The 25,725-nt window shown below is 39.3% G+C and overlaps 1 protein-coding gene across 4 annotated transcripts; it reads right to left on the reverse strand.

The window, feature by feature from the left end:
* On the reverse strand, positions 1-24,935 carry ARFGAP1 (ADP ribosylation factor GTPase activating protein 1). Of its 4 annotated transcripts, none has more exons than XM_068416347.1 (14): positions 24,859-24,935; positions 24,503-24,578; positions 20,812-20,875; positions 19,775-19,884; positions 18,125-18,296; positions 16,893-16,993; positions 16,038-16,127; positions 15,255-15,351; positions 12,599-12,655; positions 11,553-11,585; positions 8,256-8,312; positions 6,273-6,332; positions 4,984-5,060; positions 1-4,528 (listed from the first exon to the last, which is right to left on the reverse strand). In XM_068416347.1, exons 3-14 carry the CDS (start codon positions 20,869-20,871, stop codon positions 4,174-4,176), a joined length of 1,269 nt encoding a protein of 422 aa, XP_068272448.1. In that variant the 5' UTR covers positions 20,872-20,875; positions 24,503-24,578; positions 24,859-24,935; the 3' UTR covers positions 1-4,173. The 4 variants fall into 4 exon arrangements, with proteins under 4 accessions (XP_068272448.1, XP_068272447.1, XP_068272449.1 ...); XM_068416346.1 differs by having other exon boundaries at positions 24,494-24,578; XM_068416348.1 differs by having other exon boundaries at positions 16,038-16,124; positions 24,447-24,578.
* Between the last annotated feature and the right edge of the window lie 790 nt (positions 24,936-25,725).

Genomic DNA, 25,725 nt, shown 5'->3' on the forward strand with positions numbered 1-25,725 from the left:
CTCCTGAAAAAGGGCTGAACACCATTCTGCTCCATATCTCTTTGCTTTATTATAATGCTCTTTAAAAGATGACACTGCAGTCCAAGTCCGGTACCACTCTACAGAACAATGAATAGTGTTCACTGAAATTGCCATTCCCGTGAACTTCACAAAAAACACATCAGGAAAATTAAAGATACAGTACTCCATCCTGACCAACTTTCTGCTGGCATGAAAATGAAAGAGGGCTCTACAATTAGAGGTCACTAAGCCATTACAACCAAACTCTAATAATGGACACGGAAATGTTTCTTGATTTCTGTTTAAATCACTGATTGCTCAAGCCTTTCTTAATAGGGTTACTGAAATTTAATATTGCCAAAATAAGGTGAACACTGAAATACCTTGGTAGACTGCCGTTCTCCAAGAGGACCACTGTATCTTTAAATATATCCTGGATTAAACAACAAAGGTTTTACCTACACTTGTTAAATTATTGCACAGATCATTACACTGATAAATACACTATGAACCCATGGAATGTTACACAGTCCGGCCTGGAAAATAAAAGCAGCAGCATTATCCTTGAGGTCTCAACTACGAGGGAGAGCTGGCCAAGCACTACTTGAAATGTTATAATTATTAACAGGTTTCAAGACACAAATGAAAGGTTTTTAAATAATCCCTAACTCCTAGGATTAGGTTCCTGGTTCGGGAACGTTCTCTAGGACTTTCGCTCTTTTACAAGTGGCACTTAGTTTGAATATCTTGAAGTTTTTCTTACTTCAGACTACCTGTAGGAATCCAGCTGCTCTGTATTTTCCAAAGTTGAAGCCATACAAAGGAATAAACCAGTTTGAAACACCAGGAAACCAAACGTTACAATGTCCAGTTGTTGCAGTAGTCATTTCACCTTCTGCGCTCTCCCGGCAATTGGCTTGTACGACTTAAAATTGTTAATACACGGTGTGGGATGGAAAGGCAAGTGGAGCCCTCTCCACCCACCAAACAGGTGAGGCACACAGTGACACGAAAGCCTTGCCATCCACGTGCTCACTCAGATTCACGGCAATACCTTCCCTCAAGTATCTGGCCTCAGCTCCAGCAGGCTGCACTCAATGCATGTTTACAGTGCTCACCATAGGGCCAAAAAAAAAAAAAAGAGGAATTGGGGAGAGCAGGTGGGATAAAAAAAAAAAGTCTAATTCAGAAACACTCGCTCCACGCATGCAACTAGATTGCATGCGTTCCACCAAACTGCAGAAACTTCCCAGCCATCTACTCCAAAAAAAGTCCAATAAACCAGAGGCTTTGCAAAGAAAATGCCCTCATTTCCTCCTCTCCTCCGTAAGACACGGTAAAACGTTCATATTCAGACAAGTCATAAAAAAACCCCAATTTTTGTCAAACTGAGACCAGCTGGTATACCAGTTTTGTGGCTGCAGTTACATTTTCTGCCATTATATTGGTTTTCAGTATCTTCCAGTAACACCTTTCTGGGAGTTGTAGCATTTTGTTGCCTCTCTGCAGCACTGCAAAAAGAGAGAGGGCAACTGTTCTGTCACTGTCTCCTCAACCAGAAGAAAAATCATTACCCAAAGCTTCTGCCCGAGTAGGGCTCTGGCTGCTTAGTTTAATTTAGAACATATAAGTGTCAAGAGATACAAAAATAAACCCAGAAGAACAAGCAAATGGCTCATGGCAATTGTAGCTGCAAGTGATCTATAAATCAACCAGTTTTCTCCTAGGCAAACCACACAGCTGAGAACATACACATACGCACCACAATACTGTTGGTTGAATGGACTGAAATAAAGCTTATCCTGCTAGGAGCTATTTCAGGAGGTTTATGAAAGAGAAACTGTAATAAATTTGTACACGGGAAGCTGGATCAGCTTCACATCACTGCAGACAGACACCAGCAGTCAGACAGTGCGACCCATCGGATGCGTTTTTACCGCTACTGCAACACTTCACAAGGACTAACCGTTAGTGGAGGGCTGGGCAGTGCCACTCCACAGAATCACACAGCACCGCCTCCAGGGTACATGCACCACAGCTTCGCACTGGGCAGCGGACAAATGACAAGTAGGCAACAGAGGTGTATGCATAAAAATACAAAGTTAGGTTTGACATGCAATTAAGCTATGACAAAGGGATGTTTGGAACTGGAGAAAAAGCAGAACAAAATCCTTGTTGTACAGTCACGCTGTAAACGTCTGCCAATGGTACCACGAGCAGCATTGTAAACAGAGATCTCTCGTGTCTTCAGCGCTTCCAGAGGGTCAGCGTGTCAGCAAGAACACCTTGGGTGCCTCGCATGGCTCAGCCTGGAGTAGTGCTTGGGTTGTGAGAAGCACTGGGTCCTGCTGCAGCAGCTTCAGAGACCACGCTGTCAGGAGAAGCAGGGGGAAAAAAGAAATGCCGAGTCTTGCAGGACAGGGCTAGAGAAGACTAGAAAAATATTTTGTTCACCTTCTGAAAGATCCTACTAATAGAAATACAGAATCAGGCTATAAATAGAGCTACTTCTACTTAGACTCAAGCCTTTAAAATCTGCTACTTTTGAGTTGATTCATGATTTTCCTTCCTTTTTAACCGCTTGATATTACTACAAGCTCAAAAACCTCTGCGAAGAGAAAAGGAAATGAAGCATTATTTAAGGTAACTTTGACAACTTGGGTTGGTTGTTCGCTTGAACTAATTAGCTAATTTTAAAAAGAAAAGGCTTTTTAGGTACGTATTAACATTTATGGGGTTCACCATAAGGAACGCCATGCTGGTAGTAGAGCAGACTACATAAGACATCATGATTTGAAGTTTTCAAGTGAGCTGATTGTTTTCGGGCTGAGTGTACATTTACAACCCACTCCCAAAAATAAAATGGGATACATGGGACACCTTTGTCATTAATGTCACAGTTCTTCTATAGAAGTTATGGTTTGTGTCACGTAAAGCAATTTGCTGGGTCAAAACTGAGACATAACTGAATCTTCTATTCCGTTCCTTAATGCTGACAAGGAATTTCTAAAGTTTCTGAAATAGTGTTTCTTTGACAAGATCCAGGGAGAAAGTGTGGAGAAATACATGATAGAAACAGAGATACAGTCTGACATACTGAAGATTAATTTGGAAAACATCTGCTTAATTTGAATTTTACTATTAAATCCAGACATCTACTCATCTAGAAAGGGGCTTGTTGCCAGCCTCTCTCCTCAATGTTCTCATATTTTCCACCCATTTTTTCTTACTGGAATCTCTTTTAGAAATTTGTTTCACTGCCAAGTTGCCAAACAGATGTCCAAAAGGCCGTAAGAAGCAAAAAGATTTCATTTTTTATCAGAACAGATAAAATAGATGGGTAGATGGAAGAAAGAGAAAAACCAGACGATATAAAATATTCAAACTGGGGGAAGGGCAGAGGTAAGGAAGGAGAACGCCACAGCTTTGCATTTCGACTGTGTAGGAGAGCTGCACTGTGAAAACTCTTAACCCATTGAGCAAGAAGGGCAAGTAGAGCCACTCTAGGTATCCCTTCATAGGTCAGGTTAAAACTATGAGTTTACACAAATAATTATCTAGCTTTAGATTCCTTATTAATTCTAAGGGGAGAAAATAAGTTTTAAAGGACTAAAATAAAGTTTAAAAACAAAGTTCCAATAAAAAGTATCTTAAAGACCATCTTGAATTGCCAGACTTAACATGGTCAGAGCAATCCATAAGGCATTTGAACTAGATCTATTCGGTGGCAGTTTGCTTATTTAATGGCTATCTTTCCAAGACACACCCTGTCCTTTGTTTGCATTAAACACCTCAGGTCCTCTCAAATTAAACAAGGACTGGATGAATACCTATTAACCTCCACATGCAAGGTTGTGCCATGAAAGTGTGCTTGCACTGATTTTTTTCCTTTGAACATTCGTGTTAAGAAAGCATCCAGCTTCAATAATGCAAGGAGAACATAGTTATCACTATCCTTAAAAAAGGGAGAGCCACCTTTATGTAATAAAAGATTCAGATGCTACTTTTTTTTTTCCTAATCCAGGAGAGAAGAAAGGAGAATGAATGGGAAGCACAGAAGTAACAGATCATTAAGGTCAGCCAAGATACTCCAGTTGCGTGTAAAACTTTCTCCCCTCAATCAGCCAGCGTAGCCTCCCTTTCCTAGCTGTGCAGAACGGGGTTAACAGAGTTCTACCAGTTCTGGTTATCCCACCCATCATCAGCTGAAGGCGGCTTTTTTGTTGCCTTAGGAGGTTTTTTGGTCTTGCTCTCCCCTCCTGTGTTTTCCCAGTTGGTCTCCCAATTTTCCCAGCTGTCGCTGTTACTGTTCTTGTTGTTGGAGACTGTTCCTGAGCCCCACACGTCCCAGCTATCAGAGCTCTTCTTCTCTGTGGAATTGTCCACATAGGTCCAGCTCTCACTGCTTGGAGATTTATGAGCTTTTGGTGGATCCGAGTTGCCAAAGGTCTCCCAGAAGCTTTGATCTACAGCATTGTTCTGGTAGCCATGCCCTCCACTGTTCTGGTAGCTGTCTCCCTCAGCTGGTCTTTTACACAGGGAAAAAAAAATAAAGGAAAGTAGAAATAAATTAGTTATGACAAATATAATAAAAATAAATGACCACAAACAAGCAAAACTATAATTCTACTGCCCTTTGCTTAAACAAAAACTGAGGATGAAGGCAGAACAACTAAATATGTTGCTCCGAATGGCATAAGCTTATATTCCAATTCACAGATTTTTGTTAACTGCCTAAAGTACTAATAGGCCTGCATTTGGAAAACATTTAAAACCAAGGTGCCAGGCAGTATTTCGTTCTGTTTAACAACTGTCATAAACAGACTGAATTCCTCCCATATTACACACAGGAAGACTATTAGCAAAGACAGAATAATTTCTTTGTGTTTAAAAATTAATTGCTACTACTACACTGCAGAGGACATAGAAGAGATAAAATTATGTGTTTAGAGAGACACAGAAAATAATAACAAAAAAAAATACCTTTCAGAATTATCATCTGGTTTGCCAGAAAAAAAAGTGGTGACGTCTCGCCATCCCTTACTTCCAGCTCCCTGAACCTAGAGGAAAAGAAAGACGCTTCATTCATCTGGACTGAACGAACACCTCTTCCAAGTCCAACAGCAAAAGCCATGACACGTTCCTCTGCGTGTTCAGATAAAGAGAACACATTTCATCAGAAAACTTCACTCGCAACTTATTAGTATTTTTGATGGGCAGTTACATGGTTGTTGTAAAGAACGCACATTTGATAGCATCGTGCTGCTGGAAGCTGTGAAAAGTAGGTTGAGTTCAGCTTTTTTACCCATCACTGTCAACAACAGCTTTTGAATTTTCTCCTGGAATTCCTTGACAAAGATGATGGGATTACTCCTTACATAAAATTAAACTTAATGATAGCACTGATGTTTTGATGCTACGATTCATGTAACTAGTACTTATATTTCTGCTGTTCTACAAAACTACTTTCACCCTGTTTCAGCAGTATAATTTCACTGCCCATGTAAAACAGGCCAAAAGTTGAGTTCTAGAATAAACACGACTGCTAGGAGAATCCTTTGGGTTATTATAATGGACTGGCACTGGATAAGAAACACAAATTTTGAAGTGACACCCACGGAAGTCACTATTCTAAGTCACAGATACAGAGGATGAATCCCAGAATTCAGACTTAAAGTTGCCAGGCTCTAAACACAACAGGTAACATCACTTATTTTATTCAAATACTCCCAACATCTAAGGCACCAAGCTGGTACATGACAGAGCTCCCGCTGCTGACTTTCACAGTGCTAGAAAGACAGATCCTCTTAGGTAACACCATACAAGTTATCAAAATAGGTATTTGATTGTGCAAGACTTCTGTACTTAGCAGTTGTAGAGAGCACTTACCACATTAGCAAGCAATGACAGCAAAAGAAGAGAAAGAAAAAATGTACAGAATATTAGTAAGTTTAACCGTACAAACATAATGCAAGCTGTCTCCATATTCTCTAGCAGACATTTGTTTTTTGCATTTGGGACACTGGCTGTCTTATAAGTCCTCATCATGCCCTTGGTGAAACTATTACGAGGAGTACATCGTACCTATATATGTTTTTAACACCCCAACACAAGTACTGCTTACTGAAAAATCACACTTTCAAAATTTCTGTACTCAACACAAGCAGAGGCTAAAGCTGCACTCAGGTTTTGTTTCACTGCAAACTTGCCATAAGAATATGGAGACTGGCTTGCTGTTCGGCCTCCTCAAAGGCAGGCAGGCCACTTCATACCTTGCTGGCCAGCTGTGATACCCCCACGGTGACCTCCTCAAATATTTTCCCCTCTTTCACCTACGTGAATCAAAGTATTGGTAATTAGTCATAACACAAAGTATTACTGAAACCTTAAGACAAACTTACTTGTGCTTAACAGCTACAAACAAAACGTGTAAAAAAAAAACCCAAACTGAATCAAAATATACTTAAGTAAAAGCTAACAAAGTTAAGAAAATGACATATAAAGTCCATTGATCTCTTAACTTCAGTCCTTTGAAGTTTGTGGGAATTTTCTACTGATACACACACAGTTTGGGGAAGGTATCATTACACTAATGCTGAGCATAAAAACACTGATACAACAAAATCAGCAAACATGACACTTTATAAATACATTTTACTATATAAAAAGATTTTGTTTGAGAGATTAAAAACCTATCAGATCCATTTTATTATCTATCTTTTATACATGCTTATTTAAATATTAAAAGGGCTTTGAACTTTGGTCAACCAGAATACAATTGGTCTTTCACCAGTTAATAAACGGCAGCTGCTCCAAAGCAAGTGACTTTATTCAGTGCTCACTGCCTGGCACATATATTTCCTTCAGAAAGTAACACTTATTTAGAACTAACAGCACAACATCCTAAGGGAAATGGGTCTTTTTTTTTTCTAATATAGAATGTAATATTCCTCATTAAATTGTCCTACAAAGTAAAAATCAGCTCAAGGCAATGCACCCTAAAAATAGCCCTAAAAATATGCATCTAAGCACTCTGAAGTTGTGGATAATTCTAGGGAATAGGAAACCGATTAGAGTCTTCTCCTGTGGTTTGAACTGCTATGTAAAGAGTGTTGAATTAATAAAGGTAATGCAAGAAAATTATTTTGTAATGTGATTAAACCCTTCTTTTCAAATCGAAAATTAATCTATATCCCAAAGTGGTGGCACTGCTTCTCTTACAAGAGCAAAATTAGTCTGCTTTATCAAAACCAATATATTTTGGGAAAAGGTACGTAGGTAAGTAGAGCACCACATTCTCAGAAAAGACTTCATCAAAATTTTGGAGCTGATCCAAAATTCCAGAAGCACAGAACAAACGCATGCCAAATGGGGAAGATGTCAAAGTACACTGTTTTTAAACATATGAAACAGGAAGGCAACATTTGACACTAGGGAGAATCTAAAATTTGTAGTTTCAGTGATCACTAGTCACTTATGAGGACTGCCTTGCCCTTTTTACATGCCCACTAGTGACTATTCACTCAGGTCAGCCCATGTGCTATCTCCCAACTGCTGTTGGAAGTGCCATTAGCCACATACTTTTGGTCACTAACAATTGTAAAGGGAAGATGAAAATCTGCTTCAAACTAGTTTTCTAGAAACAATACAGCAACTAGAACAACTAATCACAATGTAACTTTACACCACACTGTGTATGAAGTTGGTTTTAACTGACTACCAGAATATTCTGAACGAATACCAAATAAAGGCTGCAAGAACACATTACTTCTGTTGATAACCTGTCCCCATTCACCTTAACCATATACTTTGTCCCAAATTCTACTGCCCCCAATGAGGCAGATGAACTACAGATGCTTAGCTGAATTAAAACAACGCTGGCACTCAAAGGTACTACTAATAGTTGGGGTTTTTTTTTTTCAAAAACTGATTTTTATACCCATTTATGGTCCATTTTCATCTTGTCCCACCTTCCATTGTCGAAAGCATGAAATCTATAAATTGGTATCTAACAGGGAAGAATGTAACAGACTCTTGTGGACATGGGAGAGATTGGTGGAGGGAAATTGCCCTCATTAACCTTTCCTTAGTAACATACTAGCTTTGAGTTATTTGATTTTTTCCCTTTACTGTTGTGCTAGTATATGAAAAAAAAGGATGTACTGACAAACTAGGCATTTGTGGCAGGAGGAAACAATCACTCCCTAAATCAGCATAACCATATTCTGCAAGTAATGTACTAGTTCCAAAGTTACCTTTTCCTGGGCAGGTTTGAGAACATTTTCATTTAATGTCTGACCTAACTCTGACGCCTATTTAAAAGCAAAACAAAAACAAAGTCAGTTATATAAAACTAAAAAAACACAGCCAAAATTTTCTGCAGGCTAATTTCTCAGCAGTATCTCCAAAAACACGTGAAGCCTTAAGCTTTGATTCATACAAGCAGAAAGAGCTGAAAAGCACACACAGCACAGTGCTGCAGAAAACATTAAAAGAAAATAAATTAAGAATGGATCCACACGGCAATAGGTTGTTGGAGATGCCCAGAGCCCAAGCAAAGTCCAGCCTTGCACTGGAAGCAGAAGCAATGGTTCAACCAGCAGTAGCCTAGAAGATGGGCCCCCTGCTAATGCCTTCAGCTGAATATTTGGAAGAACTGACCTCATCCACCCTTATTTTTCCTTACTAATGGCATTACCTGTAGAATTAGATCTTTTTGGCCAATTTTGCACCAATTCTTCTATCTTGCAGTGCTGCAACTGTCATCTATTAATAACAGCCCCATTATTTCTAAGCAATACACAAGAGGCAAAGCTGTGACAGAAGATTTTTGTAATCTTTTTTACAGCTCCAGGTTTGCAGGGAGAGAAAACAATGAACTTCAGAAATCTACTGCAATCGAGAACAAGTACAAGGATATTATACTTCAGAGACATCTTAGAGAAATGTAAGCCCACGGTATAAGTCACAAAATTACTTTCATAAGTCAATATTGACAGGGACAGCAGGGTTTGCAAATGTTTCATTTGAAATCATTCCTTTCCCTACTATCGTAGTAAGACTTTGATCGATTTAAACTCTCCTTCAGAATCTGCATTATACTGATTACTTTCTGAATTAGCCCAATTAATCCAAAAGGGCCAATTTGCTTGCAAGACAAACGTTATTCCGAAACACTAGCAGAGTCTAATGAAGTTTCATTTCCTAAGAGTTTATATCTTATCACTAACATTGGTTAGGGTGGGAGCCTTCATTCATATTCTTCCGGAGGATGGAGCACCTTGAGCATCTTTCCTCCACAGACTCCCAGGTGTCTCAAAAGCTTTTCCCTTAGCCACAGCACTACTAGGATCTCCCCTCTACCCAACCACCAGTATCTCCAATACTTCTACTCCCTACTAGTTCAGAAGTTAGAGAAGATAAAGGCAAAAGGTAACCCCATTTCCACCTACTAAGAAACATCAATGCAAATCACATAAGGCTTGTTTCCATTGGAAGGGAGGCTAGAAAGTGTTTTTCTTAAACAAGAAAGGGGATTTTTTCATCTTTGAAAAATCCTTCAGAGTCTATTAAACCTGGTAAACCGTTTATGTTATATAATAAAGAGTGCAATACACTAACAGTTCAGGTATGCTAAGTGAAGTCATTGCTAGAATCAGGAAGAATTCTTATATTATCCCATTTACTCAACCACATAATTTTGTAAATAAAGATTTGGGTACAACTGTGTTTCCAACTGAATTGCTTCTTCACCTTTACTATTGCTGAATTTAGGATAGCATCCTAACCACCCCTGCACACACTACATAATGGGGCATTTATTAAAGCGTCTGCCTTCAAACAACCCCCCAGGGCAGTTCTTGCTATAGTGCATTCCTGGATCAGACATGCAAACGGAAATCCTGAAGTCATCTGTGTTTATGAAGAGCATGGACAAAAGCACAGCACATTTTCTGAGTGTGCAGAGCTTGGATATCTCTATCCAATTTAACCTATTTTAAATAGGTTTGAGGAAACATTACTGTATGAAACACACAACATTATTCTACACAGATTTGACTTAAGGCAAAAAAAGAAAAGACAGCTCAAGAGCAAATGCACATATTCAGCACGAACAGCAACAAGGAGTCCATGCACAAGAATATATGTGAGGGCGTTACCGGCTCTGGCTGCTGCTTGTAGCCCCAAAACTTTACCCAGACAGCAGAAGAGAAAGAGCAAGGAAGGTAGAAGCAGCTTTTAGCAAAAAATTGGCAGCATTTTTTCAGGCAAGTTAAGTAGCATGAACCTTTTCCAACTTTAACATCTACTGACAAGACAAACAGTGAATATGTTTGGTCACTGGACACCAAATATACTTTTAAACTACGTATTACATCAAAAAGATGCTAAATCTGTTCTACAGAGAACAAGATCAGATGTTTCAGGAACAAAATTTAAGCTTCAGTAACACAGCTTAGACTCTAGAGCACCAGGTTGCTGTGGTCCTTGTCAGTAGATGTGAGGAGCTTTTACACTTAGTATTATATTTACATTTGCTGATAATATTAAAGAAGAACAGTTTTCTAAAAAGGAAACTGCCAGAAGGAGTGAAAGAGGAAGACTTGTAAAACACTTAGTTTTTCTTACATAAGCTAAGCAGCAAATACTTTAAAGCTTCTAAGTATCAAGTTTGGGTGCTTTAACAAGACATTTTTGTTGCAAAATATTCACAAGTTTGGTTTGCTGTTTGGAGCATTAATATCCTACTGCACACATCTGTCTGGACACCAACACCTGCAGTTTCACATTTGTTTTGAGCAACAGCATCCTATGAGTACCAGAAAGCCCACCAGGCTAATGCTATACATACAAAAAGAGTTATAGTTCAGAGTAAAACTCCCTATATCATACATTAATATAGGTAAGCCTTCTCTCACTCAGAACTTTGGCACACTAAGAATCCTATTCTTTTACACATTTTTACATTTGAATTTAAAACTTTTGCTTGCAAACAGATCTTGCTTATGGCAGAGCTCTGTGCAATTTGTGTCTGACTTGTCTCTGTTTTAACCCTAGTTTGAAAGGGGAAATGCTTTTGTAATTGCCGCTTTTTAAAACACACACAAGCAAGTTAATTTAATAACAATATTAAGCAGCTCACATTTGTAATATCTTATTGGGCTTTAGCAATGGAAAGATGGCTTGCATTATATCACCAAGAAAACAACCTCATGACAGACCACCTTTAAGGTTCATAAAAATAAAATAAAGGTATTTTAAGTCCGCAAGCATGAATAAAGCATTTCATCCTACTGCCTCTGCAATACAGCCCACAGTTATACACAGCAGAGTATCACTGTTTATTTCTTGCTTAATTTGATCATTGCAGTTGATTGCAATTCCCACAGAAATAAAAGCTAGAACCTAAAAATTACTACGCACTTTATTTTTATTATGAAGGATAAACACACTGGTCTGTTGATGATCAAGTCTAAATCAATTGGTGCAGGCAAATACATAACATTTAAAGCCAATTATAGTCAATAAGACAGAATTAAATCTATAATCACCTTTTGACTTGCTTGAGTTCCAAATCTGGTAGCCTGTGAAAAGCAAATATATTCAAGTTTAAAAATCAAAGGCTTTATTCCTAGTAAACACACACATTTAGAAGCATTGCATGATCCTCTCCAAGATGAATGGACCTTGACCAGAATTTCACAGTGAACAGAGAATATCCATATCACCACCTCTGGTATCCCACATTGCTCTGCGAAAGCATTGGTCTTTCTCAGCTTACAACAGGGGGAAGAGTGAGTCTTCAACATAGACTAGACCTTGGTGGGCCACTGCAGATGAGTACCAATATTTTTGACTCTTAGAATGTCACCCAAAGTATTTTTCTTGAGACATAATTGTTATGCTCATAAAAGTTTGGAAGAACGCTAAGCAAAATTGAAAAAAGTTATAATGCATTATTTTCACAAAAAAACCCACATTTAACCTCTTTCCACCATCATCTACTTAAAATGTAATAAATTTTGAATTCCTCTGGTTTCAGTCTACAGTTAGCCGAACGACTGTCACCTAAGCATGCACATTTGCAGAACGTGCAGAGTGTGAAGACCATGCCTCAGTTTTTCCCCAAATGTCCCTCTGGGCACAACCTCTGCCCAACAAGCTTTCTATTTAAACTGACAAAAATGCTGTAGTTAGAAAGCTGGCAAAAGAAGGAAAAAAAATATAAAACCATCAGCAATTTGTGAACTGGTATTAAATTCCTGCTGAAGAATGCAATTTGGCCTTACTTGGCATAGACTGAAATTTCTGCTTTATAAAAAAAAAAGTTTGTTTCTCAAGGGAGCATAAAAATGGCAATTGAGTTCTTTCTTGATGCTTACATCCAGTGGCCAAATTTAGAAGAATGTCCATCTAGAAACATGAGACCTAGGGATCTGTATTCAATATTCATCTATTTTATATGCCATAGGCAAAGATACACAAAGAGGAAATGCAGTTTGTCTTGGTAATACTTTTAAAGATATGTCACTACTAGAACACTAACAGAATCTCAGAGTTAACAAGAATTACAGTGAAATACATTTTGTTTACTTACACCCTCTTTAGCAGCTGAGGCAATTTTACTTGCTCCAGTGGTAAAACTGCTCCATCCCTTTAAAGAAAGTGAGAATGTCATAAGTTATGTGTGAATAATAGTGAATAACCAAGTATTCACTATTACATGTTAAATTAAGTAAAAATGTTCTCTGATAGCTTGTCCTGTAGTAATAAGATTTACTCACTAGTAACTGCAAAAATTATAGTTTCTCACTTAACAGTAATATAGCAATGAACTTCCATTATCTGTGTCAAAACAGCTGCAATTTGAACAAACCTGAGCACTTCAGCTGTTATTCTACTAAAAATGGCTCCATGAAAAAAAATTCCTCCCCCAAAGAAAAGCAAGAGAACAAAAAAAGACAATAAACTTCAGTGACTAGAGATTGGCTTTTCAACAAGTAAGCACTGGATGGTAAAAAAAAAAAAAAATAATCAAGGAGCAGCTAAAATGTATGCCTGGATAAATCTGAAGAGAAAACAAGATTTGGTGCTCAAAAACATGAGGCAGCAATTCATAAAATGCCCATTCAGCAATTTTCCATTTCATAATAGAGCTTCAACTGCTTATTTCCTGCAAATTTTACCTTTAAAAACAAAAGAAACAAAACTTTATTTTGCCCTATTGGTTCTTGGAAGATCTGAAAACCATTGGCTATTTATTAAAAGACTTCTCTGTAATGAACAGGCAAAGATTTCTTCTAACTACTGATTTGTCAGGTACTGATAAGAAATCAGCTGAAAGAAAGCAGAGCAGGAGTGGTTCTACTGATTTATTTTTTAACAAAATCATTAAAAACCACTTCAACTGCTTAGATTTCAGTTAGTAATGCATTCATCCAGAATCTGTCCAGTAAAACAAGTGGAAAAAAAATCCCACTATACTTTAATGGATAAAACCCAGAAATAAACTTTAACATATCTGTGGTTCTCCTTGTATATAATAATGAACGAAGAAAACAGAAGTTTTTTTTCTTTGCAGATCATTGCCACCTGATTTTAAACTGTGCTGCAGAATCTTTTAAACTACAAATGCAAAGTTAATATCCATGTCTACCACACTGCCTTTTATCAATTCGATTTCACCAAAGTGTGGATGTTTTGGTAACATATTAGCTTTTGGGTAGAATTCCATACGAAGGCTGCAAATAGAATCTTTTTCTCATTACCCCTTCTATTTAATTTGACTACACCACATATTTATGCTGAGGGAATGCCTTTTAAAAAAAGCAATAAATCTTTTTGGCCTAGCCTTTTGAAGCCTCTTCATTAATTGTCTTTCTTGTCCTACGCTGACACACTAAAAGATAATTATGTCACTATGTGCACAAAAGGCAAAGTGATGTGTCTCATAGTTTGTGTGTTAAGCAGAGTCTCAAGGGACTCAAGACAAACCTAAACTGAAATTACACCTGTTTTTACAGAACTCAAGAGAGCGTAGTTGGTGTGAATTCTACAGAAAATTCTCCTTCTGATATCTAACAGCAGAAAATAATGTATATACATAAATGTAGCATGTGTGGGGAAAGACAATCATATGCAGTGGAAGGAAAATTGGTTTCCTCACCAGGATGAATATGCATGCAAATATTCAGTCTCACTATAATAGACTACTTAAAATTGCAGTGTAGTGTGTATCTGTGGTCACAAGAGGGCATTTTAATTGTAAGTTTCAGTGAGATCACTATTCAAATACAGGGTAACAGTAACTTGGATGACACAGTGTCATCCCTCCTTTGCTGTCTTAGCACATCAGCAATACAGATGTGGTTTCTAATCTGAACTCTCTGCCCTACAATCTGTGACATACCTAGAAAATATTCAGCAGACCTATACTAAGCACCCTGTGGGATCACCTGGATACTGTTCAAAGGCTCAGGCATTACCTTTTTCTATTATATTCTAGTGAAATTATTGTATTTTTTTAAAAAAAAAAAAAACAAACAATGGAACCTGGTATGGATACTTAGACCAATGAGGCTCTACAGAAGGCTGCTGGCCACTAATTCTGGTAGAAAACCCTACTATATTTCAGATTCCAAATCCCAAATATTGTTCAGCACTGTTACTCTGCAGCCTATCAAAGCACCAATATGTCCCTGACTGCCTCTGACTTTATTCCCATTTTCCTTCAACAAAGTATCTTTCACTATCTCTACTTTAATCACGACAACTGTTCAACCATATGCTGTTATCTCTTCACATCCCATCACAAGTATTTCAAATGTTTTCATCACTGCTCAGGGCTTCTGGCATCCCCATACACGCACATATCAGTTGTTTTCCACTGAACATACCTAATATGGTTAATCTATTTAGAGCATTACCAGCCTAACTGCTATTCCCAACAGGTAATTACTTTTTTTTTTCCTCCAGGCCCTGTTGAGTATTAGTTCTTAATCCATTGCTATGCCCTCATTTCCTTATTTCTATGAGCTGATACCTAAATTTTGCCCAAGTTTCTCCCTTCGTTTTGCCTTTTAAAGTCCATCAGTATCTTCTTCATTCTTTGAGAATACAGCCAATACTCTACTTCTCTCTGTATCTACCTGCAGTCTTTAGTTTCTCTTCTCCGTTTATATTCTCCCATAACGGGGGTTAAAATAGAAGAAAATAGTAATTCACGTCACAGAAAGCTTCAAGCAATTCCTTACTGAGTACAATGAAGACATAGCATTATTCAGGAAGTCATCCTCTTTTTTCGGAGGGTTTACTGTGTTTCCAAACCCCACGTAGCGATTCTCTTGGCCACTACCATAAGAAAATGAATAAATAGTATCTGCATTAGCAGGCATTCATTAAAACCATTAAACAAACACTGAAGAGCATGAAAGAACGACAATTGTTTAACAGACTTTAAAATACACCTGGAAAAAAAAAAGTCCTGAAGCACCTAGCACCCAAAATACAAAACCACTCACTTCACAAAGACATAACACCAACAAGGATCCACTGGGGAATCCTAGGAAAGTAATGTGTCCCCTATGCAAGCTAATGTGGTCTTAATGATTCTCCAGGTTTAACAGATCACTGATAGCAGAAGCCTGAGTAAATCCTAATAAAGTGACACAGGAAAACAGGAAGGGAAAGAAAGAAGAAAACAGTGTTAGCTTTATAAACACCCCTGTTTAACTCAAATCACTACAAGATACTACATAGACTAAAAATTCCCTAGTTTGGAGCCCACCACAGTAACATTTTGATTTACAAGCTCTTTCTTCAATGCTATTCAAACATTTTTGTTATACAAATGCATTAAGAGGCACTTTCCTTCATCTTATCCTTTATCATATATCATCATAATATTTTTAATAGTAAACAAGATGTAACTGTTAACTACTGAATCCAGATCACGGTTGTGTAGCTGTAGTATAACATTAGAGTCTTTGTTATGCTAGAGGGCCAGTCACTCAAAAAGTTAATAAATATTGCATTACCCTTGGTAGGAGTCGACATCATCATTTAACCAGTCTTCAAAAGCCTTGTCAGACGAGGCAGTTGAAGTCTGAGATTGTCCAGCAGAACTACTGAAATGAAAGATTTAAGACTCAAACCGTGTAAAGCAAAAACCACTAGCTCAGCAGTGCAGCTTGACATATATCTTCATAATACAGGTGCAAAATCGATTATTTCTTTCGTCTATCAAGTAGGGAACTCTAATGCAACCACTAAAAGCCACTGGAGGATTGAATGAATAAAGCAACAGCAGACCCAGACACAGACAATGCTACTCAGACTACAGCTTGCCCCTGAACTTGCTGGATGGCGGCCAGGCATGAAGCACTCCTTCACTTGATTTATAATCACTTTTTCAGTTAACCAGATTCCTTAGTGCAAAGAATAACAAACACCACATGCAAAAGCAGACAAACAAAACTGCTGCGGTCCAGCTTTGATGCTCCCTTTAGTAATCAGCACCATAAGGAAAAAGTCTGTTTCTTCTTCCCCAGCATTCAATCATGAACTGGAACAGCATTGAAGTTAAGGCAAGGCTGTGACACACTACACATAACTGACACAATGACTAGTCTCAGGTGCATTACAAGTCAAGATAAAAACACATGGCTCATCCTCTGCTCTTGCTTACTTGTCTCTGCCATGGTTTAAGGTTCAGGTGGCAGAGGTGGGAATTATTACAGAAATTAAAGCCCTGCTACCTCATATTCCTTAACTTCAGCAAAAGAAATGCTTGTTCAGACAACACCATCAACAGAGTAAAACCAGCAGACACGCAAACACCAGGTTTTGATCCTGCTGTAGCTATATCAACATTACATAACAAGAATACATACCGATGACTGGAAGAGAGAGACATTTTAGGCTGAGGTGGGGTCCAGTTCCTGGCAGGAGAAGTTTCAATGGACCACTCCTTGCCTTCAGCTACTGTAGCTACCTAGAAGAGGTAGGAAAATAATCAGAATGCTAGGTCTAAGTTTTCAAACAAGTTACACACTGCTCCTGTAAAGTGAGGATAAGACATTTTTCCAATTTGCTGCCAGCTGCATAGATCAATTAATTTGTGTTTTCACAAGGAATTGCTTTTTTTCTGAGTATCAGTCTAGTAATGTGGAATTGAACACAGGTTTTATTTCAAGCAAAGAGGAAAGACTAGGTTAATAAAGAGATGTAAGCACTAATTACAGAATAATGGAGGAACAGAAAGAGGTGGATTTATACTCTAGCATAGGGCGGCTAAAACATACACAGAATTTAAATGTTCTCTCTACCTCCTTCAAACAAAGGACCTGGACTTCATCTCTTCACCCCACACCGCTCCTCCAAGCCAAGTCATAACTTCAGCAAGTTAATATAAAATTTTCAAAGGCCTTGCCACAGAAGCTCTATAGTTCCCCATTTCACATACTAAAAGGCCTACAGCACAGAACTTATAAATTCTTTCATCAAGATACTCCACTTCAGCCAATCGTCTCCTACTCCTAGCAACTTCTAAAGATGCAAAGAGACAACACACACAACAAACTTCAAAGCTGCATGGATATCCCAGTGAGCACAGAAGGTACCTTCTTACTTACCACTTCTTTGGCAGGGTCAGCATAAAAATACAGTATTCATGTAAATCTCTAAGCTCACGAGTTCAAGTTGTTTGTAGTTTCATTTCTGGAAATTCCAACTACTAATGTATTTGTTTATAGGCAAATTACTTTACCATTTTGTTACTACATACACAAAAGACTTACCAACAATCACTTCAGATAAAACTGTACTGCTGAAGTAGTAAACTATCTACTGTGGACTGGGACAGCTCCAGTGACTAACTAGTTGCAACAAATTGCAGCAGTGAAAGTCTGAGCCACCTCAGCTAAATGCAGAAAAGAAAGTTTCTAAAGAAAATTCTCACAAAACTTGGGAAGAAGCACTCTAAGACTTATCCCTTTCAAGAACCATTGCAGAGGTTCAAAAGGCTGATACTTTCCCTTCCCTCCCCTTCAGAAACAAGTTCTTCCAAAGTACTTTGATGTTTTCAGAGAGCAGGGGATGAGGACACGCACACAAGTGAACTTACCTGATCTCTAAAAAGAGCTGCAGCTTTGCTGTTGTACTTCTCTTGCATTGACCAGCAGGGATCATAGTCGTCTTGAGACTCCAAGAACTCTCGAAATTTTCTATTACCTCCAGCTTTCATTTTCTCCAGCTCAATATCCTTCCATTTGTCCATGGTTACAGAACGTACAAAACTGAAAAGCAGTTTAAAAAAAAAAAGTATCACAGCTTGTTGTAATTTCCTGCTACATCAGCAGGGACAAAAAGCTTATTGCAGCCTATCTCAAAAGCTGGGAGCATAAACATGTTAGAGAACACCCTCCAAGCATAGAAAGGTAGGTCATCATAAGAAAGTGTTCAAATCCTCACTGAAATAAGCTAAAGTCAAGCCAGGTATTGGCACTTAAAGGAGACAGTTAACAGAAGGCAAGTGACAGAAAAAGCAGCTTTCTTCAAGTCCAGAAATTAACCTAACCCACTACACAAAATAAATTTTTCCCATACTTTTTTACTCTTTTCCTCTTGTTTTCACCGTTACACATAAGTGACCTGCAAGGACACCTCCTGTCCACGCTATGCTTCTGCTCATAATGACCACAGGCACTGACAGCTCAACTGTTTAAAATAGCCTACCCTATAACCTGACCTCATCCCAGGGCATTTATGACTGCAGTTAGTATCTCAGCTCTGCTTTGAGCCATAAATTCTTGCCACCGCTCATTAAACTATATTTAAAAAAAAAAAAAAAAACAAACTAAACAGTGCCCTATTGTTAAATACAAGGTCACAGGGAGGAAAAAAGTGAGCCATCATCTTCAAGAAGGCTCTTTAAAACTTGTATCTTCATGGATTTCTTCCTTTTTGTCCCTAAAGAAATACCCTTCATCATATCTTCATCTCAGTAATTTTGCTTTTTCTTTCATGTAACATATGGAATAGTTCCAAACTCTCATTTCCTATGCAATTTCTACTCACTAATGAGCTTCAAATCAGCCCTTGAAAAGCAAAGCACGTAATTCTGAATGGCCTCCTTGCTTTGGTGATTTCCCTCCTGGACTTTCTCTCCCTTTCTCATTTGAGTAACTACCCATGCTCTGCCCCTATTATACATACACACACTGTGAGTCTCCAGAACACATAACAGTTCTTATTCCATAGACTCCCATCTCAGTTGAGCACATTTCTTGGAAAAAAAACAAAAACTATCATTTATATTACCAAAAAAAAAATCTAAACACAATAAAACTGTTCTATACACTTGTGTACACTACAGAAACACTCTGTAAGCATACTGTGATTTTTTTGCTTAACTCTCAAGCTGCTCTAGCACTACTTCAGTTTTAATTGATAAAGATGACACAAGATTAAAAGAATAAAGTAGAATGTCTAGTGCAGCATTACCAAACACCACCGCACAACCTCAAGATGTAGCTAGAGACATTGCTTTCTAGAACTGGGCATAACATAGCTGCACTGCTGCAGCACATGCCCCAACTAGTTACAGACAAGGCACAGAGTAAAGCTCACTTTGGAGAGGAGCACGAAGCAAAGCTGCCAGTGAAATACTGGAATTGAGGCATTCTACACCCTTCCGAAACAATACATTCTGTTCACAGCCATAAGGCACCCTGAGGTAACCCAACTCAGTCCGTTATCTGCTTGAAAGGCTGACCTGAGGTGAACTCCCAAGCCTCGGTGTTTTCCTGAGCATTCAAGACAGATCCAGATTCCATAGGTGACACTCACCCACTGGGGGTTAAATGCACCACATTCAAAACAGACCTGCAAGAGAAAAACAGTTACCTCTAACCCTCAGTCATCACTTGTCCATGTGAAGTTTTCACAGTGCAGTTCAAAAAGTCAAATCATGAAAACATTACACGCAGAAAATAATTTCAGAAGGGAGAGTACCTGGCGTTTGGAAACACCTTCCCTGACAGCATAAGCTTCCTTCAGATATTTATTTATGCCGCATGGAAGGAAACACTCATAAATTTGCCTGACTTGGATTATAAAAATTACTGAACCGACTACCAAAACCAGTGAGGTAACACAGATGAGAGAGTTAAAATGAACAGGCAAAGAATTCAACTTGATTTCATTTCCAGGAGGAAATTTTGAAGAAGGAGACAGTAACCAAACTGAATTCTTGAAGTTTCCTTGGCAAAATAAAGATGCAACATTTAAAGTCTGGAACATTTATTCAGTCATACTACAGTTTGGCAGTAAATGATAGCAGATCTAAACGGAGGTTTTTCTTAAAAATAGCTTTATTGCTCATACAGTGCAACAACTTAACTTCTTGTGATTGGAATCACCATTCAAGGTTTAATGCATTGATATAAATAAAACTGAATCTGCCCATGGGCTATCACATTTAAGGTAACGTATAATCAAGCTACTTGAAATAGACCATTTTAATTAAGCTGTGCCCAAGATATCACTTGCTCAACTCCAGGGTTTACAGCATTACTAGAACTTCTCAAAGACTTGTGCCAAATATGCAGCAATGTATTATAATACATCTATGAATAAAAGTTACTGGAACTAACACAAATATGAGATATCCAAATTTATATGTTATCATTAGTCAGCCATACTAGTGCCATAAAGCCGATAGCTGTAGTAGACCGCAACACACATCTGGAGTACAGAAAAAGAGAATTCAATTCTACAAAACTAATCTAAAGAAGGTTGTAATTTTCTCACATTGTTCTCATCTTGTGCTCTGACTTCCTTGAGAACTTTCCTTGTTCTTGGACTTGCCATGATTCTACAAAGGGAGAAAAAGAAAAACAAAAAACCAAGTCATATTCAAGGATTTTATATTGGTAAGATGTTCAGTACCTGACAAGCACATCTCTATGAAAAAGAGCCTCAAATCTAAACCACTGACTCACCAATTGCAGGGGGGGGTGGGAAAAACACAAACAAAACACCAAAAAACCCACAACCTTACTTTTCCATTTACTTTGTACATTTTGGGGGATTTAGTCATCTTAACTCATTCATTGGAAAAGTATAATTCAGCCATAGCTGAGGAGGGAGCAGGGTGTGATAAACACGGAAACCCTTCTGTGGCATATGTTGTACCAGAACTGACTCTTTCTTGATGCTGCTCCCAGACCCATTCTCTACCCTTTCTGAAAGCACTTTACAATCATGATTACACGGGATCACATGCATAAAACTAAACAGACCTAAGCAAAAAAAAAAGGCAGAAACTCTTACACTTAAGAGCGCTGAACACATTGCTAAGAGCGCTTTACTGGAATATTTTCCAGAAGCATTGAGTTTGCTTATCATTTAATTCTAAGAAAATAAGGCACTTATTGGGACCTTTTACACAAAATAGAATTCTAATTCCAACAGTCCTGTCTTGCTGGTGGACCACATCATCTTACTCTAATTTTTGAAACACAGCAGCAGAGAGCAGTATCAAGCTACAGATAAAATTCAGATTAAGTAAAAAACGTGACTCACACACAGTACATAGCCTGGAAAAACAAACTACACAAAACACTCAGGATTAAAAGAAAAACAGTGTAGAGTGCAGTATTAGACTGCAATTTAGATTAAAAAAAGGAACCCACATTTCCAACTAATTTGGTAGTACGATATTTAAATTAACTTTAAATAAATAACATCTCTTCCTCCTTTTTACTTCCAGTCCATCCTTTCATTTCTACTCCAGAAAATTAACTTCTAAGATGTAATAGAAGACAGAGAAGTCACCAAGCTGGCTAGAAACAGCACCAGCTACTTAATGTCAAGCTCATTGGGCAGTTGAGATACGAAGCAAAAAATAGCAGCTCGATGTTTTCATCAAACACTGCTCTGAGAGGCAGAAACACCTTTATGCAAGTCTTTGACACTTGCTCACTGTGCTATTTGACTAAACAGTTGTAAATCCTTAAATTATTGATAGGATTAACAATCTTGCAATAATTCTAGAAGGTAAATAATTAAGCGTTATATACAATTGCAGCAACCCAGTAGGGGATGGATGGAGAATATATCTTTAACTAGAAAAGAAAGGCTATTTAAAAAAAAATGCTACAGGTAAGAAAACATTAAATTTGTATGAATGTGACAATGTCAATTTCTTAGACATCTCTAAAGCAGAAGAGCCCTCCTGCAAACTGCAACTGCAGTGGTACAATAAACACAATTATGCGAACCACCAGCTAAGACAACATGATTCAGAAAGAAACAAGCTCAACATTGTACCTATGTATCATCCTTGTTTAAAGCAGCAGTTATTTGTGGCAGAAGTCAGTGCCTTTTATCTAAAGCACTTATTCCTTCGTAAACATCTTGTTGATGAATGCTTAATTCCGTTAATTTAAGGGACAGTGTTTTCACTGATGCTTAGAATATGCTACCTTTCAATCTTAATTAATCTGTACTAGATAAAAACAGATAAGTTGTGAAAAAACAGTGTTTTAGACTGAAAAGGTTACTGTAATTAATGGTGAGTAAAATCTTCTAGTCATCCTGCATCAAATTAAAACTAAACGGAATTATTTTTATCAATAAGCAAATGGAAATTGTGTAACTGTCAGAAAAGGGAAACAAAAGCGTGGCAAGCAACCCCTTGTATAATGAAACACACTTTCTCCAACAGCATTTCAATAACAACATTTAGTTTTACATAACTCATGTGCATGTAAGGAGGGAGGTAGCACTACACATAAAACATGTTTGCTCACATCCCGAACAGAGACCGTAAACACATTTACATGAATCAAAGTCCACGTCTTCAATTCCACTACTTGTCCCTGGCAATATAAGGGAAAATTCTCCCTCTGCAGTACTGAAATTAAGTAAATAACTTAGCAGTAGTAGCCATACAGACAATTGTGCATACTTTGGGCCCTCCTCTTTGCTGGTTTTGTTATATTCTCTTTGCATGCCAACTCCCCTTCCTCAGGGCTGTATTTCCCCAGTGTCTTCTTGTACATTACCAACAAGTTACAAGGTCCCTCTCTTTGGCTGCCTGCTCATTCCCCTTACCACTATCCTTCCTTTAACGTTTTTTCCTCCTTTTTCCCAGGTTTTCATTCAGGGTAACAAACAGAGGCAGACTACATGCAAAGGCCTTCCAGACTCAACTGCAAACGGTCGTTGCTGGAGCTGAATAGGAAAGCCTCTTCCCACTCCAATTCTGCAGGAGCCAGGAATCTTCTACAGAGCAGGAGGAGATATTCATCCCCCAGCAGCCAATATCCACACCATTTCAGTGCTTACAAACAGTTCAAGTTTCTGATCTCCGACTCCAAGCTGACAAAGGAAGCAATTGCCTTTGGGCCTGCCATAACTGCTTTTTTTGATAAAAACTTTTTAATCGGAAGACCTTCAGCTAACTGCAATCTGAACACGTACCCATTCCAGAAGCAACAACTTCCCTGACCAAGCCACCACGTCTGCCTCTTGGGAAGGCAGAGCTTCATCCACACCACGTCATCCAAGAAAGGAGGTGGTAACTAAGGCCACCAGCTTCTCCCCTTTCTCTCCTCCATCAAATCATTTCAAAATGAAGGAAAGGGAAACAAGGAAAAAGTCACGCTCTAAGCTTTCTAACAGGTAATGTCTTTAGACATGACTAGTCTATTTATAACCATATTTGGCCACAAAATCCTACATTATCACATTATCACTGTTTACCACCCAAAAGCTGAGCCCTAGTATGTATCCGCTATGCTGCTTAAGTTTCAGGCAGTAAATACTGAAGTAACAACTCTGCAGACACCTTAAATAAATATGTATTATTTTGATCTGTAAACAGACAGGAGCAGTAAAAAAAAAAAGTTTAGCTCAGGAATAAGTTTTCATTGAAGAATATAAATATTTTGGACTAAAGAGTTCCAAGGTGGAAATAGACAGCTTCAGACAGACCAATCTCACACTCTTATTTCCCAAACAATGTTTCCAGAGCAAGAACTAGACATGCACCGTCTAAGTTTCCATGTTAGGAATCTTTAGCTTGCTAAAAGGCAGAAGTGGCATTAGACACTTCAGTGGAAATGAGCCATAGGAGGACTTTGCTCCTCTGATGCAGCAGCAAATTCACACAGCCAGCCTGTAAACAGCTTTCCAATTCAGAATATGAAAATCAGGCAGGTGACGTGGCCTGCATGATATCATGGTCTGAAGGATCCCTACGGGTCTCACCAGGGCAAAAAGGCCACAGAAGCCTTGTCAGCCAAAGAAACACTTTGAACCAAATGCCAGCACTCATCTCCATGGAGCAGCCAAGGTTCACTTTCAAATATATATTAGACACTGTTGCATGATTTTAAAAGTCATGTGGTTTTGCGTACTGAGAAGCGCAGCCACCTTACCAAGAGCTTCACAGGGGATGCGAGGAGGGCAATTTCTTCACACACACCTGCGATACCTGGATCCAAGCTGAGTCCTGGCGGCCTCCCTCAGAACATGGCCCGAGTCCCGGCGAGCACACCGGCCTCTCCTTTCTAGGAGAAAAAAAAAAATAAAGAGATAGATAAAGTGGCAGGGGGTGGAAAGGCCGTCGTGAGGAGAAGTTCAGGCCTCCCCGCCACGCCAGCAGAGCACCGGCCTCCCTCAGGGACGCTCCTGGGCGAGAGGCCGGGCCCAAGGCGGGCCGGCACTGAGGCGCCGCCAGCTCAGCCTAACCCTCCCCGCCGAGCAGGGGCTGACAGAGGGGAACGAACCGCCCCGAGAGAGCGGCCCGCAGCCCGGGGAGGGGGTACATGAAGGGGCCGGGTAACGCACCGGGGGTCTTGACGCGGCACCGCCGGCCCCGGTCCCGCCCGGCGCCTCACGGCGCAGCCGCTGCCCCGCCCCGCCGCGGCTGGCGACGTTGCAGGGCCGCAAGGCATTGTGGGTACGCGCCTTAACCCGCTGAGGCCCGGCCCGGTGCACAGCGGGGGGGCGTCGGGGCTTCGACCGGGGCCGCGGGGCTGGGGTCCTGACCGAAACCCCGGCCCCCATGAGACAGGCTTGAAAGTATTTAAGGAAGAAACAACACAGAAACAAACCCGCAATAAAGCTTTGCAGTGAACTTCTGCTTGCGCGCTCCACTCACTTCAGCTCCCGCCTGGGAAAAAATAAAAAAACCAAACCCCACAACACTTCATGGTTTAGTTCTGAGGGGAGGCTGTCCGTAAAGTTGAATTATATCAAATTATGAGGTGTTTTTCAGTCAGTTGTTTCCGAGGGGGGGTTTGCAGCTGAGGTTGCACGTTACTCTTAGGCCAGGGGAGCAGAGTGAGGGGATGGTCTGACACCACAGACCTCCCTCCGCACAGTGTCTGAGGGGAACTTCCATCCATCGCTCTCCAGAGACGCTCCCAAAGCTGAGGTGTACGGGATGTGCCAGGAGAGCGCGTTTATGCTATCGCTAATTTCGTTTTAATCATCAACTGTAGGCACAGAGCAATGCTTTAGCATTTACATACGAATCCCACAGAGACAATATCCTGCTCGTTTGCAGTGCAAGGCCTAGCCTGGCCTTCGTAGTTAATAAGGAGGCTATTATCTTACTATCAGTGCAGAGAGATTAACAGGAGCCATTTTCATTACCATTAATGGCAGCTACATACATAACCCTCTTGCATCAATGAGAGGATAATGGGCCCT

The sequence above is a fragment of the Nyctibius grandis genome, chromosome 19 (assembly GCF_013368605.1).
Source record: "Nyctibius grandis isolate bNycGra1 chromosome 19, bNycGra1.pri, whole genome shotgun sequence".
NCBI classification, from domain to species: Eukaryota; Metazoa; Chordata; class Aves; order Nyctibiiformes; family Nyctibiidae; genus Nyctibius; species Nyctibius grandis.